This window comes from Anabrus simplex, chromosome 9 (genome assembly GCF_040414725.1).
Source record: "Anabrus simplex isolate iqAnaSimp1 chromosome 9, ASM4041472v1, whole genome shotgun sequence".
NCBI classification, from domain to species: Eukaryota; Metazoa; Arthropoda; class Insecta; order Orthoptera; family Tettigoniidae; genus Anabrus; species Anabrus simplex.
The window spans coordinates 141,721,313-141,740,050 of NC_090273.1; the positions used below are offsets into that span (position 1 = coordinate 141,721,313).

Consider the following 18,738-nt stretch of genomic DNA (forward strand, 5'->3'; position numbering starts at 1 on the left):
AGTTAGAAAATAATTTGTCTAACATTCGCAGGAGCGGTTTTTTTTCTGAATTTATTGGGCTGAAAAACTATCTGTGACTGAAAAATAAAGTAATAAAAAAATAAAGAACAAAAAACAAATAGCAGAGAAAAAAATAGTTTACATAAGTTAAGAAAACCTTGCCATATAAGATAGCTGAATGCCATGCTCACCCTCGACCATCCGCGTCCATCCGGAAGGCTCGACCAACGACGGGTTAAGGACAGTTAGAAGGGAACTCACACAGATAGAAGATATACATTAAATAGAGTACCATGCTTGTGTACCATGAATAGTTCAGATTAACAATGTATATTTTAGGAGAAATTAAAATATCAAGTTAAAGCACACACTTACCACTGTCCGTAGTTCATAAGTATAGTATTAGGTTTTATATTTTAATTTTTGTTGTATATTATTTATAACATTAGAAATAAGAAATGTGTTGTAAGTGGGCAGAAATGCCTGTTGAACAATAAATCAAATAAATTAATTAAATAAATAAAATCATTGTGGCACATGGTTAAAAATTAGTGTAGCTCTAAACTCTGGCATGAGCAACACATCGTGTGAGGTATCATTTGATGTGTCTCAGCAAGTTCTCCAAGTGTACAATGTACAGAAATTATGTATGTAAAGGAAACGCAAAGAGAGAAGTGACTTACCGTGTACAATACATACAAAAAAGAAACACACGGGTCCAAAATGTTTGTCAGTGAAAGATAGAATAAGAATGGTGGTGATCATTGTTGTGAGGTAAATTCTTTCGTTGTTATCCTTGCATTGTTTTTAATTAACTTAATCAGACTTTGTTAATCAGTACTCATAGGTCTGCTGGCACAAGAGTTATCTTTTAAGGAAAAATATCCAGACCAAAATCTTGAAAACCACTTCCAGCAGCATGTCTGTTCGGTTACAGTTACAGTAAATGAGTACTGGGTGCCTGATATGCTCCTTTGAACTTTCCGTGTTGACAAGCACTAAACTAACAAGAGTGTAATAGATGTTTGTGATATCACAGTTATAAATGGAATATTGTTGTATTAATTCTTGTCGGCAACTTCCCTACCTCAGCTTTATAATGGGTGTGCAACTTCCTTGGACAAATATTCATAGCTGCATGGAAGGAATTATTCCCCTCCCAATCATGGGTTAAAATTAAAATAAGATGAATGGTACGTACACTTTCAACTAGCATTGTACCTTTGCAGAATGTTTTAAATATTACTAATAATTCACTTCTTTTCTATTTTCAGTTGGAACCTGATCATCCACATCAATGCAGATACTCAGTCTGGACGTATGATGGGCATCGTTTTAACAACTGTCGTTACAACCGTATCATTGGTAAGTTTATTTATAACATTATTAATAATTTTATCATTAACAGTGGCAATGTGTCGGCATCTGAATCTCAAGATCAAGTATGTTGAAGAAGGCTTAGATCAATTCTTAGAAATTCTCATCGTTAGGTCATTGGTCTACCATCCATAGTGTACCAGGAACTGCCAGCGGTCTGGAACATAATTTAATTCAGCTCGAGGTACTGCAAAGTAAACAAAGTCACAGCTGGAACTTGTGATGAGAGAACAAGTAACTACGTCACGAGCTCCTCGCAAGGAACTGACCTTGCTGTGACGCGCCGATCACGTGTATAGTGCGTGATTGCATAGAAAGGAATGGAACATATTTTTACGATATTTTGATCCGGATAAGCTATCAAATAATGGAATATGTCATTTAAAGGCAAACATATCCAAATTTCAAGCAAATCGGCCCAGGGATTTATGATTATTTCCACCTCAAAGGAGATCAATTCTGCTCCGAGGAGAGTGAGTCAGACTCGTGTTCGCTACACTACACAGTGACGCGTGAAATCCTGACGAGTGCCCATTTGTTGTAATTATATATCTGCCTGTTGCTACACAAGCTGAATCTCGAGTCGACATGCGACGTGTCAACGAGGGAATGGAACCGTGGTATCAACGTGGAATATGGAGCGTGGTGCTGTGGTGATGGCCTCACGACATTGGCTGCCTATGGTAAAAACTTGTTCGCTGACCAGCAACTGTCTACATTCCAGTTCTAAGTTCCAGTAAAAACAGGTGATATGAAGTGCATTTCAAACCACTTTTAAAACAAGTGCATAAAATTCCACAAAAACTAACTTTCTTCTTGCCAAGTGGAATAGTAAAATCAGTGACTTCATTTAGCAACTTTACGAACAATTATTACAACGCTCATTGGAGATTAGACTTTTACTAAATTCTATAGGAATAATTATTTTCTTTGTTATTTCTAGACTCAAAAGAAATCCTGAAAATATTTTGTTGCCCTCAGACTAGAATTTAGCAGTCCCATAATTCTAGGCATCCATAAATTTCTTTTGCCACCATGCATACGTTCTCAATATAGGCTGTTATGTCTTTCAGCATTCAGTCTGAACTCTTACATTAATACTAAAACACTTATTATCCTCCTAAGTCAATACATTAGTATCATCTTGAAAGATGAGTGTGAATTAGACATGTTTCAACTCATTACGAGTCATCTTCAGTAAAACACCTTGAATTAAAATAACATTAAGATTAAAATGATGGAATATACATTAAAATATTGCTAAAAGTTCATAATAAAGTAAAATGGAAGATACAAATGGCATGTTATCTTGTGTGTTCTGGTCTTAATGCTGTGAAGCTGAGCCTCTTGTCCATGAGTAAAAACTTGAATATTTTCTGTCTACGTGTCTCTATAATAGGTTGGAGGTCTGAATTACAGTGTGTTCTCCTGAGAGGAAATGTCAATAACTATAATCTGTAATGGAATTAAAAAATTACTTAGAAATAAATGAAAACAAAAAGCTAGATGTCTCAGCTAGCTGCGTTGACTTACATTATGATGTCCACTTGAGCGTCATGCATCCGCTAATTGCGGAGTTTATTTATTATTTTATAGAACTTGCTTTACGTCGCACCAACACAGATAGGTCTTATGGCAACAATGTGATAGCAAAGGCCTAGGAGTGGGAAGGATCGGCCGTGGCCTTAATTAAAGTACAACCCCAGCATTCACCTGGTGTGAAAATGGGAAACCGTGGAAAACTATCTTCAGGTCTGTCGACAGTGGGGTTCAAACCCATTATCTCCCGAATGCAAGCTCATAGCTGTGCACCACTAACCACATGGCCAACTCGCCCAGTAATTGCGGAGTTTCCCTCTTGACTGCCGTGTTCTTAGAGGTGAGGTGCAAGGGAAGGGAGGGGGAGAGCATGACTTGAGGAAGTGTGGGGGAAGCTCCTAAACTTGTGCGCTGTGAGCGGGGCTTATTCCAATTGTGATTTTGTTCGCGGATAATTGGAATAAACGTTTCCCACAATATGTTTATTTTTTCATTTGTTGTTTGTCCAATCCTTGCCCGTTCCTCTACGGGGTTGGGTATGAGGTGAGATGAATCTGTACTGGCAGGTTTTTATGACCAGATGCCCACATGAGAGGAGTTAATGAGTTAATGAGATGAAATGAATGACGTGATATATGATAGGGAGAGGGTGAAACCCAGTCTCAGCACATAGCCTACTCCTGTCGAATAGCACCAAGGGGTCTGCTCATGACTTAACATCTCCATCAGACAGACGAATCACCATCAACGGCGTCATATACTCTCACTCCATATGAGCACTGTGGGGAGGTTTGGAATTTAATCCAGGCTTTTGGCACGCAATCTAGTGATTAGAAATTGTATACCACCTCCTCCCCTGCCCTGTCCAGCCAACATTCTGTTGGTGAAAATTTTTCCGACCAACGGGACTGAAGCCGGCTAACCACGGCATCATACCGTTTAGACTTCAACGCCTTTAACGATCATGGCTATGTTTCTTTTTTCATTTATCTCATTTAAATCACCTGCCGGGTTCTTGTTCTCTAAAATATTAAGCAATGGACCTTTTTGTTCCTGTTGTAGGATGCTTAAGTCTTGATTTATTGTAGTGTAACAACGGTTGTAATCTTTACGATGATTACTCATGGCCAATAAGCGATTGTATTTGATAGCGTTTTGGTGCTCAGTATATCTTGTTAAAAAGTTTCTATCTGTCTAACTTACATACAGTATGTTGATTCACATGCCTGGCATGCCTGAATTGTCCCTGGCTCTTAGGATGACCAGAATAGTACCACTACAAGGTGATTTCCTTCTGTTTTGGAGATTCCTTCTGTGTTCTTTACATGCTACCAAGCTATCAGTCATTTCCCTCATGACTGAGTGTCGTGACCCAAGGTCTTTGTTGTTTCTTTTATAAGCTGATACCATTCTGTATGTACTTGCATTTTCCGGACAGTAGCTCTCCATGGTAAGTCCATAATCTCTCTTACTTGATCAACCCAATTTTTTGCGACCCGTCCTCGTGTCCTTGTGCCAGAAACTTTTCCTTGGACAATTAATTTTTCCAGGTTGTCATCCTCTCTTCTCATAATGTGACCAAAGAATTTCAGGATTCTCTGGTACACAACTTGGCATAGACTTTCTTGTATTTCAATTTCCCGCATGACAGAATCATTTGTTCGCCTGGCTGTCCACGGTATTCGCAACATACCAAGCAGTATAAGAATTAGCTATTATAGTAGCTCATGACCTATCAACGTTACCACAGGGCTTAAATATTAACTGTTATAGCAGCCTATGACCTGTCATTGCTACAAGAAAAAAGCAAAGCAAAGTTAACTTTGTACAGGCCATGAAGGCCCCTGAGGAGGTGGAAGATAAAGGCTCCCACTAGCCGTAACCTCGGCACTTGATGGGGTAGAGCTCTATGCCCGGCCGCCTTTGCCCCCAGGAATTAACCTGGTACTCATTTTTGGTGTGGGCTAAGTGAACCTCAAAGCCATGTGCACCTCCAGAAGTGGAAATCTCATTTCTGAAATTTTTCAACTTCCTGACGGGAATCGAATCCACGTCGTTTTGGGTGTCACTCTACTAACTGGCATAAAAGTTAGCTATTATAGCAGTGTATGACCTATCAGAACTACTAACTGACTAAAAATGAACTATTATAGCACCAGGCTGAGTACTTAGATGGTAAGTACCCAAGTTGGCAGGTTTGATCCTGCTCAATCCGATAGTATTTTAAGGTGCTCATATACGGTATGTCATCCTCACGTCAGTAGATTTGCTGGACCCTGCACTGTTGCAGGAAAAATGCTAGAATGAAGAAGAAATAATATGAAGGCTGGTTTTTTTCAACCTGTGGTGAGCTATAAAAGAAGGAAAGAAAGACACATTGACATAACAAAATGATATTATCACTAAACATTTCATGGTTTCATACTTATTTTTCCACATAATCGCCAAAACAACTTAGGTATTTGTTGTATCATGACACCAGCTTTCCGATGCCCTCTGCAAAGAACTCTGCTGCCAGTAAGGGAATGTGCGCCTGGACAGCCTCCAAAAGTTCTTGTTTGTCCGCCATAAGTGGAGGTTTATGATCAGTGAACTTTCTACAGCAATCCCAAACATTTCATGGTCTTTTCTGTACACAATTGTGACTCAGCACTTAGGATACTGGAAACTTTGTTCACGTTGGGTCCCAACAATTTTGACTGATGATCACAAAATTCAGCAAATGATGTCTGCCGTAATGTTTCTCATGCATTACCATAGTGAGGGGGAAGACTTTCTAAAGTCTATCATTACTGGCAATGGAACCTGGGTCCTATATGACACTCCAGAAACCAAAGAACAGTCTAAGCAGTGGATGCATCCTTCTTCTCCAAACAAGCCAGAGAAGTATAACTGAGATTTAGCAACAGGGAAACAATGACTACCATTTTTTGGGACCATAAAGGTGTCTTGTTGGTGGACTTTATGGAGCAGGAGATTGTCCAGATGAACATTACCTCACTGGCGGGAGACTTATTTGTAGAGAGCATCGGAAAGCTGGTGTCATGATACGACAAATGCCTAAATTGTTTTGACAATTATGTGGAAAAATAAGTATGAAACCACAAAACCTTTAGTGATAAAATCATTTTGTTATGTCAATATGTCTTTTTATAGCCCACCGAAGGTTGATAAAAAACAGGCCTCGTAATAATGATGATGATAATCATGTGCAGTGTTTTTTGATTAGGTGCCATCCAGGCAATTTATGTTGAATTTTTTATTTCCTTTTTTGGAGGGGAATAAATACCAGATATGTCATCAGAGATCTTTTACATGCTGACATGGAATGTTGTGTGGACATTTTTCCATCCTTCAAACTTCCAACTACCTCTATTTGGTTTGAACCTGTGATCTTGGGATCTGGAAGCAGACACTCTACCACTGATTCACAGAGGTAGCTCATTCAAGTCTGTATTATGTTGGGATAAATGCCTTTAAAAATATTTAGTTCATATATTGAAAAGTAAACATGTAGCCTTTTTTTGTGTGTGTGAATATTATTTCATTTTTCTGCTCATTAAATATTGTGTAAAAGAAACTGTTGTGCATTACTTTTTGATTCATGCTAACATATTTATTTATTCATTATTTATTTTTTTAATTTTTTAGCCAACATTCTGGTTTATGGACGTTTTTCTTCTTTTTGTCAGCCCAATACTGTTTCATCCTTTCTGCGCATCATTTTCTCTCTGCCTCTGGAATCACTCTTCCTATTCTCTGCTTGTTGATTTTTGTCTGAAGTCTAGTCTCAATATCTTGAGTGTATTTGTTTTGTATTTTAAATCTTTCATTGTCAAATGTAACTCTCTCATGTCTTCTTTAAGTTATGTGATCCATCTACCGTAATATTATTCTTCCCTTACACTTCCATAATTTTTCTACTGATTCTGGTGACCGTATTAGATGTCCTAAGAATGATATTTGTCTCCTTTTCATTGTGCTAGTCATAGGTTCTATTTCTTTATGAACTGTTTCATTGGAAGCTAGTCTCCAGACTCTGTTTAGTTGATAATTTTTATTTAAACAGGTTCTCACTACTGTATTCTCCTTTCTAACTTGAGTACTCTATCTATTGCAACTGTATTTGTTGTTTTGAACAATGTTTCACAGGCATATGTCATTTTTGGCTGGGTGACTGTTTTGTAGTGTTTCAATTTGGTTGCTATTGAGAGACACTTTTTATTATGTGTATTCTTGATAACATGCTGTGCTGTAACCAGTTTATTTATTCTATTTTACCATGCTGGTTTCTCGTTCAGGTTATATGTGATTATTTCATCTAAATATTTAAATTTTTCTACTATTTTTATTTCTTGGTCTCCCAGCTTAATATTGTTTATTAATTTATTTATTTATCTTCTATTCCAGATATTCACAGCACTTCACCATCTGACACTCCAGGGGCTGAAGTACCTGATAGAAGAGGAGTTTCAATCATTACCACTGCCATTGTACTTTCACTTCTTTCTGTATTAGCAATCTATTTCATTATTCGCTCTGATCTCAAATCAAAACTCAAGCAATTTGTGCTGTCTCGACCGTCGCCCTTGGAAATAAGAGGTAATTTCAGACAGCCTAACTTCTCGATGTGTGAGGTCATTTTCATCCAACGTGCATTCCAGGTGTAATCATTAAAGAGTATTGTGCAACAATTGTACACCACAACCCCAAAAACTTGAATTCTGAGATGTTGATTAAAGTTTTCAGATAATGTGAAAAGAATATTGTATACAGAGGGAGGCTGTAACTATTAACAAATTAATTCTCTTTTTCCTTTTCATTTCTAAAAGGCACTAATGAATTAAGTTGGCTTCTTGCTCAAAACAGACCCTCCGTGGCTTAGGCGGCAGCGCGTCGGCCTCTCACCGCTGGTTTCCGTGGTTTAAATCCCGGTCACTCCATATGAGATTTGTGCTTGACAAAATGGAGGTGGGACAGGTTTTTCTCCGGGTACTCCTGTTTTCCCTCTCATCTTTCATTCCAGTGACACTCTCCATTACCATTTAATTTCATCTGTCAGTCATTAATCATTGCCCCAGAAGAGTGCGCCGGGCTTCGGCAATCGGCACAATTCCTATCCTCGCCGCAAGTTGGGGGCTTCATTCATTCCATCCCTGACCTGGTCACTGACTGAAAAACAGGTTGTAGGTTTTCATTCATTCATTCTTGCACAAAAATCTAGAGAATTAATTTAATTATTTCATTTTTTAATTAATCTAGAATAACTTCCCAAAGTCGTGAGTTGCCACAAGGCAGAGTATACCAAACATTCCTTTTTAATCTCTGTTTTCTTTTTAGGAAGTTTCTTTATGTTCGTGTCCATAAAGATGATTTCTCATGTATGAGGTCATTGGTGTTCTCATGCATTTTTATGCATTATTTATTATTTTTAATCTCAGTAGTACAATTTCTCTATGAAGTACTCATTCCACTCTGTCAATATTTACACGTACCATGGGATTTCCCTGTTCAGTAACCATAGGCTTCAGAAGTACCTCTGGTGTCAACTTCAAAGGCATTAGAGACCTACAATTTTGCAAGTACATTTGCTCAGTGCAATACTTACCAATGACCAGTAGGCAGTAATGATCGATCTTAGAATGTTAAAAAGTTTATGATAGTATTCACTAAAATTGTTTATATATTCCATTTTGGTAAACCACATCATGTACGAGTGTTTTTAGTCACCATACGCAAACAAAAAATAACTCATGCATGAGAGATCATTAAGGCAATCTTGCATAAGGACTCTTTCTTGAAACCTAAGTATTTCAGGAACCTCAAACACCCTAGATCTTATTAGTGTACTCATCATCATCATCATCATCATCAATGTCCCACTCCAGTCACCCGGGTATGGTTAACAAGCCTCCTCCACTCCTTTCTGTCCTTCCACTTTTCCTGTTCCATTACTTCCACCACATCCAATCCAGCTTCTCTAATGTCCTTCTAAATCTGATCCATCCACATTCTTCTCGGTCTTCCAACTGGTCTCTTTCCCTTAACTTCTTTTTCCAATTCCCTTCTTGCTACCCGTTCCTTTCCCATTCTTTTTACATGTCCGAACCATCTCAGTCTTGCTTTCTGTATCTTCTGTACTAATGGTTCTATATTTAGCTCTTTTCTGATTTTAATATTTTGAATTTTATCTCTTCTTGTCTTTTTAACCGGTATTCTTAAAAATTTCATTTCTACTGCTTGGATCTTACTATCTTGTCTCTTCTTAGTTACCAGCGTTTCTAGTCCGTATGTTACAGTTGGTATGAAATACTGTTTATATAATGTTAATTTCATTCTCTTGGGTACTTTGTCATCCCATAAAAGTTCTCTGACTTGATGATAAAATGTTGTACCCTTACTTAGTCTGTTATTAATTTCAGGGTTGATTTCATTACTTCCATTAATAATGCTACCCAGATATGTAAACTGTTCTAAATTCTGTAACCATTCTCCGTCTATGTTCATTTGGCTTCTCTTTTCTCTTTTCCACAGTGCATGACTACAGTTTTCTTTTTACTAATTACCACTCCAAAATCCTTCAGATTTTCATTCCAAATGTCCAGTGTCCTTTGTACTTCCTTTTCTCCCTTTCCCCAAATCACCACATCATCTGCAAATACCAAAGCATTCACTTCATCACTACTGGTACTGATATTCTGTTTTACAAGTTTTATTATTTCATCCATCAATATTGTTACCGTGTTTTGGTGGATCAGCAGAGGTGAAAGAAGGTGCGGGCTGGAATGGGTCTAACTACAAGTCCGAAAGATGAATTTTAAAATTTAAATGAAGGTTATATTTTCAATAGACAACAAGGTTTAACAATTTTCACTAGGTGAAATAACAAAAAAAATATCAGGTACAATGTACGGTTACAAACGAAAGTACAATTTAAGGGGTCTTTACAAATCCTGGGCTACGAGCCCCAAAGTTTAACAATCTGAGCTCTCAGCTCACAACCACAAATTACGAAAGGGCAGAAAACCCCTAATTACATGGAGCACTTGCTCCCACCTCGTAATGTCAAGCCTCCTAGAGGCACCTTTCAAACACAAGAAAGAGCTGACCCGCTCTCAATCGTCCAAGCCTATTAAAGGCAATAACAGATTATTACAATTAACTGCCATCAAGGCACAACTTATAATGGAACAGAGGTACCTCGTACCCAATCTACTGGGCCTTCGCAGGAAGGAAAACAAAACGGGTTAAGTTAATGGCCCAAAATACAAAACTGAATGGAGGCGAGTACTTGCACTCCTACATGAAAGCTTGTTAAAACCTAAGTGGCGCTAAGCCGATACACAGGGGCTATTCCCATACTAGGGAGGTGACTCGTATAAGAAAAATAATTTAACACATTAATGAAGAGAAGAGAATCGGTTATGAAAACGTAGTCACTTCAAATCCAAATTGAAGGGGAGCTTGAGAGGGTAAAGCACTCTCTATCCCCGATTTACAGTTAAAGTAATAAGAAAATGTTTACATAAGCCGGCACCAAGTTACATTTTTGAACAGGTAGGATACTTTGAAAAGGTTCCAAACCTTCCCCGGGGGTTAAACTGCTGACCAAGAAAGAAATAAAGATGTTAAGAGGCCATTACCTTTGCTGAAGAGCTGCTGTTCGAAGGAAGAGGCGCAACCCGCCCCCTGCTATACTTCCATACACTAAGCTAGATGTTGTTGAAGTGGTGAAGAGCCGAGAAAATCAGCAGTTTTTAAACCCTCATGAAAGATTCGAGACCGTTCATGAATAATAAAGACACACCCACTCAACTTTATTGGGTAGCTAAGAGTTACACATGGAAATTTGAAGAAGAAACCTCTGATAGGTGGAAAATTAATTACAGAAATTACTGATTGGCTAAGTTCAAAATAGGCAGAAAGAAAGCTTAATATTGCCAACCCACAAATGAAAGAACAAAATTTAGTAAAGACCAAAACTTATAAATACAAAATTTCTTCAACAAAAGTTCCTTCACTTCGCACCAGGGTGCATGATCATAGTTTTTTGGGTAGAGACATCTGTTAGCGAATGTCCACACTTCTTGATCCATAGAAAACAAAACACGTTGAAATCCACACAGTATAGACAACTTTGTAATCCCAAAGTTTATAGTAGAGACCTCTTCTGAGAAAACTCATGAATTAATACAGTTCTAAAAGTTCACAGTTTCTCCGGTAGAGGAGGATTTATTGGCGGAAGATTTAACTTTGCGGCGTAGAGGTGTACCGGCCGGTACAAATATAATAAACAATAATGGTGACAGTGTACTTCCTTGCTTGAGACCTTTTTCTGTATAAACATAAGCTTTTTCCAAACCCAAAACTATGAGGATGATTTCCTTGTTCCTTTCCAGATGTTTTTCCATTATCGTTCGCACTGTAAATATCAAGTTGATCTATTTGGTCTAAACCCATATTGTTCTTCCTCTAACTGTGTTTCTATTATATCACTCAGTCTCTTGTCTATGACTTTCTCCATTATTTTTAGCCCATGTGATAATAGGGTTATACTGTACCTCTATAATTTTCACATTTCTTCCTCTTTCCTTTTTTGAACAGTGGTACAATGTTTCCTTGTTGCCAATCTTCAGGTATCCTTTCATCCTTCCATATGGCATTGATGGCTCTGTATAGCGACTGTAGTCCAATGCTTCCTGCTGCCTTAATCGTATCAGCATGGAATTCATCTTTTCCTCTTGCTTTACCTTTGGTCATTGCTTTCACTGCCCTTTCAAGTTCTAACCATGTTATCGGGTTCTCTTCTTTTTCTCCATCTATTATTTCCATTTTCTTATCTCCTTCTTCCTCTGAGCAGTCATCCTCTTTATAAAGTTTTTCAAAATACTTTGCCATCACCTTCTGAAGATCCTTTTTGTCATATACTATGGATCCATCTTCTCTCTCTAATGCCTTGATTTTTTCTTGATTTATTCTTTTTGATTTTATTACTCTGTATAATAGTTTCTGATTTCCTCAACTATCTTGCTCAATTTTCTTGGTAAACTCTCCCCAACATTTCTCCTTTTCTTCCTTGATATTCCTCTTTACTTGTAGTTTCAACCTTTGGTATTTCAAATGTAACCTTTCTATCTTATTTTCATCCCTCTGATATGTTTTTTGCTTTTCCTTATCCATTTCTTTCTTCACCTTGTTCCTTTCTTTTATTTCTTTTTTTATTTTGTCTGTCCACCAGCGTGTCTCCTTTCCCTTAACCTTTGCTTTTGTTTTTCCGCATACGTCAGTTGCTGCTTCTCTTAATTGTCCCACTCTTCTTTACCACTTTGTATTTCCATGTTAGGCAACTTGCTTTTTATACAATCTTAGAATGCCATTCTTTTATCCTCCTCCTCCTCCAATTCCCAAATCCCGATCTTTGGTTTCTTCTTCAATACAATTTTAGGGATTTTTACTTGTTTTAATTCCACAATTAATAATCTATTATCTCCTTCCATACTTTCACTGGGGACTATCTTTATATTCATGATGTATCTTCCCCATTCTCGGTCTGTTATTATAAAATTGATGAGTGCTCCATATTGTCCATCCCAACTATATCGGCTGATCTTATGGCTATTCCTCTTCATAAACCATGTGTTCTTTATTATCAGGTTATTTCTGATACAAAAATCCAACAGTTTCTCTCCATCTTCATTTCTGTCACCATACCCATGTGGGCCCAGAACATTCCCATATTCCACTCTATCAGTTCCCACATGAGCATTCAGATCTCCCATTATCATGATCCCATCTCCAACATTGAGTTCATTGAGGAACTCTTCTTTTTCTTCCATGCTACATCCTGTCTGTGGAGTATACACCTGTACTATCTTCAGTAGTTCCTTGTTTACATGTATGTGCATTATTATAATTCTTTCATTTATATACTCATCTTCAGCTATTGGTTCAACATTCTGATTCACTGCATTTCTTTTCTCCTTACTATTACCCATCCAGTACAAGGTGTACCCTTTCCTTAGTTTCTTCATTCCTTTCCCTTTGCATTTTACTTCACTTAATCCCAGGATGTCGAGTTTTCGTCTCTCCATTAGGTCAATCAATCCATTTTCCTTTCCATTCATTATTTAAATATTTATTGTTCCAAATCGGATTTTGTTCTCTGATCTAACACTTGCACGAACATCAGCATTACCATCGTACTGTGCAACTGTAGTCAGAGACTTGTCAATTCCATTTCCAATTTTAAACTTCCATCCGAGGCTTGTATTATAGTTGAAAGCAAGTACAAATTTACTCACCTGCTGACCTGCTAAGGCTAACGTATCTGTGGATTTTCTTTTTGGGTTTACTCTCTTAGCCTTTGAAGATCCCTCTTCTCCACAAGGCAGTGGTTTCCTCTTCTAATTTTCCCCAGAGAGGATGGGTTGCCTCATCCACCATCTTTGCCATTCCAAAGGTCTCCTTCTCTGCCTTAGATGCTGTTAAGATCTTCACCCGTAACCATGGGCATGGGTTCCACGTTATACCCCGTGAGACTGGGCCCCTGCCTGAACTTAGCTCTCCTTCACACCGGCCTACTGATGCGGAGGATACCCACCCCCGCAACGTAGATACGTCAGACAAAAATTACTCAAGTGAAGGATAGGGAAGATGACCCTATCTCCCTTGAGCTGGGTTAATGGTTGTGTATGATGCCACAACCATTGTACTATTGAAGGTTATTTCAGACAGCTCGTACCACTCTTTCCTTGTTGTTTAAAGGTGCCTCACATCTAGGTCATCGGCCCATACTTCTTTTTGTAATAAGGAAATGTAGAGCAGTAGATCTCTCTTTTCTCACAGTTGACTCCAGTTGCCTCTCTGAAATGGGTCTCAAAACACACAGTAGGATCAATAATCATTGTAGTCTTTGTTCCTGGCATGATTGCAATCATGCCGGTATGGCAGGTGAGCTTCTTCATATACAGTTAGACCTTTGTGCTGAAGGGAAAAAGCAGTGAAAGATCTTATTCTGTGGTGTCTTATATTACACAGGTTTTCACCATATCCCAAGATGTGTGCAATGCCTGCAGCAGTTACCAACTCGAGATCTGCCTGCTACGGCTCTTACGTGCATTTTTATCGCTTCTCTCATTCAGTGCTGCTCAAATTTTATTCCTTCATTTTTGGATTTTTGTACATAGAAATTATGTTATTTCAATCAATCAGTACTGATCTGCATTTAGGGCAGTCGCCCAGGTGGCAGATTTCCTATCTCTTGTTTTCCTAACCTTTTCTTAAATGATTGCAAAGAAATTGGAAATTTATCGAACGTCTCCCTTGGTAAGTTATTCCATTACCTAACTCCCCTCCCTATAAATGAATATTTGCCCCAATTTGTCCTCTTGAATTCCAGCTTTATCTTCATATTGTGAACTTTCCTACTTTTAAAGATACCACTCAAATTTATTCATCTACTAATGTCATTCCATTGACAGCTCAGAACATACCACTTATCAAGAGTATTACAAAAATGTTTATTAACACCACCTTTTCAATACAAGTTCTTGTAGTTAAGATTTACATAATATTATAAAGTCTTATTCGGTACATGTTTCGCCCTCCTTCAGGGGCATCATCAGCCTTGACTCAAACCTTAAAATCATTGGTCAGAATCTTGAACAATCCTTATAATATGTTAACAAAGATTAAAATTCTTATTATTTCATATTAAATACCTTAAAACTAACACAATAAAAACATCTAAACTTGTGGTTGATATTTTATCGGCTATACTTTAATTAAGGCCATGGTTGCTTCATTCCCAGTTCTAGCCTTGACCCTTCCCATCATCACCTAAGACGTGTCCACCTCCACAGCATTACAATTAGTGCTATTAACTGCCATCTTTGGGAGCCCAGGTTCGATTCCCAGTACTGCCACAAATTTAAGTAGGGCTGGTTTGTAATTAAAATACTGCAGCTCACCTCTATTGGGAGTGTCTCTTTAAATAGCTGCATCACCTCAGGATGAGGACACAAGTTTACTTTACCACTTTGGTGCAACTTAAAAGCAAAACCAAAAAGTGAATATTTAAAAGTAATTAAATAGAATGGTCTAAAGCTTCTTCAGATAATATTTTGTATGTCCAACCCTTGCCTTCGCATAATATTTTACAAGCATAAATGTAATATCTAGAAGAATTAAATAATATAATGCCAAGCTATATCAGTTTCAAAATGGACTCAGTCATCAAATACTCTTATTTCTCAAGCCACTCCAGCTGCATGCAATAACCCTATAAATCAGGCAGCCTTAACCCAAAGCCCTAGAACATCATAACAGAGAGCCCTGTTGTCCAAACCCCCTGTGGGTGGGGGCAGTAAAATAACACCCATGGTAGTTCCTGCTGTTGTAAGAGGCTACTAAAAGGGGCCCCAGTGGCTCTAAGCTTGGGAGCATGGGTTGGCAACCATGGGCCCCTGTAGCTGAGTCCTGGCATTGCTTCCACTTACTTGCACCTGGTTTCTCACTTTCATCTATCCTATCCGACCTCCCTTGGTCAACTCTTGTTATTTTTTGACCCCGAGGGATTGGGAGTCCTTCATTTTCACGCCCTTCGTCGCCCTCGTCTTTCTTTGGCCAATACCTTCATTTTTTGAAGTGTCAGATCCCTCCCATTTTTTCTTTCTGATTAGTGTTATATAGAGGATGGTTACCTAATCGTACCCTCTTAAAACAATAATCACCACAACCACCACCACCACCACCACCTGCTGCTAAAGATTCTGGAATAGGTGCTGTGCTGATAACGTTAGCAATGCTGGCCCATTGCATTTGTGTTAATTGTTCATATTTGAGCAAATTAACATTGCACTAATGTTAATATTTAATATATCATGCATTAATTTCAAACCTTCCCACCTTGAATATATTATATTTGCTTTTTGGTTCTAATTAGCACATTTGCTGCTATTGTCATAATTTATAACATTCATTTCCATGTTGACATTTGACTTATATAATAGGAATCAATCGAGGGATGTTCCACCATTCAACACTTTATATAATATATAATAACATTTATTAAATGAATTTCGGTTTTGATTCCCTTGGAATCTTCATTATTTCAAAGCAAACAAATAAAAAGGGTATTAACACACATTCAATATGAAATCTGCCTTTAAACACACTTAAAATGGTTGATGTGGATCACATACCATAAAATCACGTTAAAATTTAAAGAACGTCCTAGGAATGCTTTGAAGTTCTTATGCTGTTGCTGTGGATGTAAAGGAAAAACATATGTTAACAAAAGGTTCATATATTCATAGTCGAATCGTCGATGAAAAATTTAAAAACATGTATCAAAATTGACGATCTTGTGAAAGTGCCGATGTTAAGACAGTTTGCAGTTACGGCAGTTTGCTGGGGAGTTGGGGGAACATCCTTCGTTGTTTTGTAACAGCTGCTGTATGTTGAAAATGCCACTGTTAATGTTGAAGGTAAAAAGTTAAATGATGGTACGGCCTTGATTGTATGGCACAGTAGTTGCAAAAGGTGGATGTTCCCTCACTCCTCGCTCTCGTTACCCTGCCACTAGGCTCCACGCAGATACGGGTGAGGAGTGCACTTCCTCCCGTTCTCCGCTTTACCACCACCCCTCGGTAACATCAGCTCCCAGCCGCTACCTGGCAGGGTCAGTTCCAATGTCAACGGAACGTGATTCCGACAGCAAACAATATGCAACAAAGAGAAAGGGAGTAAGTAATTTTAGAATTCTCTTCACCCAATTTATTTTCTTTTGTCTTTCTATTTTCCTTTCTGATAGTGCAGTCTTTTACATTCTCTCTTTCCAGACTTCTCCATTTAACCGAATGAGTTTACAACTCAATTTCACACACTAATGTTTCCATACTGACACTTATTAATAAGAAATTGTATACATGAATTCAGTGCCAGCTTCAAAGAATACTAGATGTTCCGAGAACAACACATCAATTTTATGTATCAACAAGAACAGCTTCACAAATGCATTGTGAATTTTAATGAAGACAAGAGAAGAAAAGTTTTGTGACAGACCCTTCACTGAGTGTTTTAAACAATATTTCACTCATTCATATCACTCATTATTTATCTCTCCATTCATTATAGATTTTAAGATGTTTTTCAATGTTTTACTAATTGTGTAAGGCTGCCGATGACCGCAATTGGTTGATTTTTTTTTTTTTTTTGCTAGTTGCTTTACGTCGCACCAACACAGATAGGTCTTATGGCGACGATGGGACAGGGAAGGGCTAGGAGTGAGAAGGAAGCGGCCGTGGCCTTAATTAAGGTACAGCCCCAGCATTTGCCTGGTGTGAAAATGGGAAACCACGGAAAACCATTTTCAGGGCTGCCGACAGTGGGGTTCGAACCCACTATCTCCCGAATACTGGATACTGGCCGTACTTAAGCGACTGCAGCTATCGAGCTCGGTGCAATTGGTTGAAACATGTACCTAAACTTATTTCTTAAATCAACTGTTAGTCAATGAAGTATTGAAAAGGTGGACCAAAAAATCAAGTTCTGTATAACTCATTGAGGGGCCATTTTGATAAATTGATGTAAGGGAGCAAGAATCGATGAAATGAGCTAGTTCTTTTCAGAGCTCAAATTCGTAACACAGTTCTTTCATAAATTAGGTAATGACTTTTAACTGAATGAGTCATTTACAAGAGTCATTTCATGGACAACCAATCTGTACATTATAATCAATGCTAAGAGATTCTCTTGTTGTTGTAGAACACATGCCAAAGGTGTTGCTGCTGTATGCCCAGGACTGTGAAGAATTCATGAATCTAATGGCAGTGTTCAGGGAACTCCTGCAAACAGTTGGCAACTGTGAGGTATGTACGCTACTAGTGGTTACACCAAGTCATAATCGTTAGTTTCAATTCTTAGATTGTATGGCCTATCAGGGCTGTATTGAATTTCAAAGTTGCTAACTTTCATGTGAACATTTTGAGCACATTGCAAGACCTTCATTAAATAACATCGATACAATGTGAATTCGGCCCCAAAATTTGTAGGGTTCTCAAGCTCTTGAGATTGAGTTTACGTCCAGAGATATATCATCAGTACATTTGAATCTGTACTCCCTCTTTTCGACATCGAGAAGGCCTACGACACTGTGCCTAGAGAGATAATCTGGGAGTGCCTAGAAGGTATAGGTGTACCAAACTTCCTGATTGATAAAGTAAAGATGCTCTATCAAAAGTGCTTAAGCTGTATCCAAGTAGGGGATGGGAGGTCATATTGGTTTGCAACCAAAACAGGAGTCCAGCCGGGAAGTGCCTTGTCACCACCTGTTCATCATTGTCATGGATCGGAACATAAAATCCATCAAAGAACATTGCAAATGATGTTCTAATCTGGGGAGAAAATGAAGCAGAAGTACCTGAGAAACTAAATCTTTGGAATGGCAAGTTTAAAGAATATGAACTAAACATCAGTAAAACAAAAACTGTTGAAATGACTATCAACAGGGAAGGCACAGATTCAAACATTGTCTGTTACAGCCTGTTTCTAACTTCAAATACCTTGGAGGTATCATTTCAAAAGATAACACAAGAAATACTTAATAGGACTCAGAAAACCACTCAATTTTATTTTCAAGTGAGAAATCTACTCTGGGATGATAAAATACCACAGAAAGCAAAATTGACCATGTTTTATACCAACTTCATTCCAGTTCCCACATATGGACTCAAAACATGGACCCTGCATAACAAGGCAAATAGTAAAATCCATTCAACAGAAATGAAATTCAGCAGAACAATAAACCAAAAGACCAGGAAG

General features: G+C 38.0%; 1 protein-coding gene across 1 annotated transcript in view; it reads left to right on the forward strand.

The window, feature by feature from the left end:
- The first annotated feature begins 571 nt into the window (after window positions 1–571).
- The window catches only part of LOC137502167 (uncharacterized), a 61,472-nt gene continuing 43,305 nt past the window's right edge, over window positions 572–18,738 (forward strand). The window contains exons 1-4 of the mRNA XM_068229174.1: window positions 572–634; window positions 1,275–1,365; window positions 7,327–7,518; window positions 17,683–17,786. Of these exons, the coding sequence (XP_068085275.1) occupies window positions 572–634; window positions 1,275–1,365; window positions 7,327–7,518; window positions 17,683–17,786 (450 nt within the window). The remainder of the gene's footprint in view (window positions 635–1,274; window positions 1,366–7,326; window positions 7,519–17,682; window positions 17,787–18,738) is intronic.